At 52.0% G+C, this 2,077-nt stretch overlaps 1 protein-coding gene across 1 annotated transcript in view; it reads left to right on the forward strand.

Moving 5' to 3' along the window:
• Positions 1–1,094: 1,094 nt before the first annotated feature.
• Positions 1,095–2,077, forward strand: part of Rnf165 (ring finger protein 165) — a 24,612-nt gene continuing 23,629 nt past the window's right edge. The window contains exons 1-2 of the mRNA XM_023713599.1: positions 1,095–1,149; positions 1,260–1,575. Coding sequence (XP_023569367.1) covers positions 1,095–1,149; positions 1,260–1,575 — 371 coding nt within the window. The remainder of the gene's footprint in view (positions 1,150–1,259; positions 1,576–2,077) is intronic.

A 2,077-nucleotide genomic window follows, 5' to 3' on the forward strand; every position in this document is an offset into this window, starting at 1 on the left:
GGGCAGTGTACAAAGAGAGACACATGCCTGGTGGCAGGACTTTTGGAACCAAGAAGCAGAAGGGGGGTGGTATTCCAAAGTTTCATAAACAGACCTTCACTTAATTGTGCTTGACACAGTGCTGCATTCCTGACTAGTGTCACCCACCCCACTGGGGGCTTCCTTGGAGGGAGAGTGCATGGCAAAGGGAGAAGCCCTGGGGAGACTTGCCCTCCATCTCCTTCTGCTCAGCTCTCTCTCTCTCTCCTGCTTCCGAGGGAGCCGCTCCCTCATTCCTGCCCCTTCTAGTCCCTCAAGGCAGGGCTTGGCCACTTCTTGCTGACCACCCCTCTGGTAGGCACTTGGTATCTGATTTCTCAGCCCTGCTAATTCCTCCATCTGTTTTTCATCTTCCTAATTTCTGTTGACATCTGTTGCCTGCTGATGTCACTCGTCCTGTTCTGTCTTTGTGTCTGTTTATGGTCTCCTTCTTCTGTTGGTCTCATTTCAGTGGCGTTTGGGAAGAAGCAGACGCATGCTCAATCTGCCAGGTTTAGCAGGAAGCTCTGTGCAAATCTTCCTGTACTGTGGGGTCTACCTCCTGCCTCACTGAAAGATTCCTCTGGTGCCCAGAGCTGGCCTATAAATGGAAAAATTTGCAAAGCTCTTTTGTCATTAAATTCAGCATAGTTAGAAAAGCACTGGAGCCTAAATTAAATGTGACCAGAGCCCAAGTTAGAGTTGGATATATTTGGTTTTAAATAAACTTTAGATATTGCTATAAATTATTATTTACATAATAAATTATTTTATGTGACTTTCCTCCTTAAATCTGCAAGGCAAAACAACTTCTGGCTTCTTTCTCTCAGGAGCAGGACTTGCTCTGGGTTGGGGTTTGGTCGACCAAGATCCCAGCCAAGTTCAGAGATTGGCTAGGCTGCTTCACTCTATGTGGTACATACGAGATTATATGGAAGGAGTTTAATTCAGGAAAGCAAATCTGGGGACCTTTAAACCTCTTTAATAAGTGTGTTAATTAGTTTTTTAAAAGATGTTTGTCTGTTCATTAACCTAAACATCCTTTCCCCTCCAACACACACACAAAACACCGCAGCATGAAAGATGACCTTCTGCAGGTAGAAGTGATGGGGTCGCTGTGTTCTAACAAAGGTCTGAGTTTTACCTGCTCCAAGCTGCCGGGGCAAGGACCAGGGTCCCGGGTTCATGTGGGAGCGTCCCAGTTCCCGTCCTCATGGACATTTCTGTCCTTGCCTCCCCAGGTGCCCCCTTTCAAAGGTCTCAGCATCCTCACGCTACCTCCTGCCGCCACTTCCACCTGGGCCCCCCGCAGCCACAGCAGCTCGCCCCCGACTTCCCGCTGGCCCACCCCGTGCAGTCGCAGCCGGGCCTGAGCGCCCACATGGCCCCGGCCCACCAGCACAGCGGCGCCCTGCACCAGTCGCTGACCCCGCTGCCCACCCTGCAGTTCCAGGACGTCACAGGTCCCTCCTTCCTACCTCAGGCCCTGCACCAGCAATACCTCCTGCAGCAGCAGCTCCTGGAAGCCCAGCACCGCAGGCTCGTCTCGCACCCCAGGTCCAAGACCTGCGCCAGGGGGCGGGGACAAGGAAGGGGCTGGGCTGGGCAGAGGCAAGACCTGGGGAACCCCCAGCCAGGCTGAGGCAAGGGGTGGAGCCAGGGCGGGGCGGGGCGGGACGGGCGGGGTGGGACGGAACGGGACGGGGCGGGGCGGGGTAGTGTGTTCGGATTCTTGGCTGGTAATTGCCAGACTTGACCAGTAGTGGCCCAGTGGCCCTGCAGGAGGCAGTTGGTACCCCTGTTGGTGGCATTCACTGCAGACAGTGAGCTCGACCATCACCTGGCGACTCCTTTAGAAAGCTAGTGTGTGTCTCTATCTTATCGCCCAGGTCAGGTTCTGGGGTAACTGCTGTCTGTGGTGTTCACAGTGGACTTTTTCAGGCGTGGGGAGAAATTTATTATTTTTATTTTTTCCCATAATTTTATTGATAAATAAATAGCAATGAGACAGTTTCAAACCAAATTGGTAGGACAGTTTTTTTTTCTTTTCAAAGTTTTA

Source organism: Octodon degus, unplaced genomic scaffold (genome assembly GCF_000260255.1).
Source record: "Octodon degus isolate 3935 unplaced genomic scaffold, OctDeg1.0 scaffold00003, whole genome shotgun sequence".
Classification (NCBI taxonomy): domain Eukaryota; kingdom Metazoa; phylum Chordata; class Mammalia; order Rodentia; family Octodontidae; genus Octodon; species Octodon degus.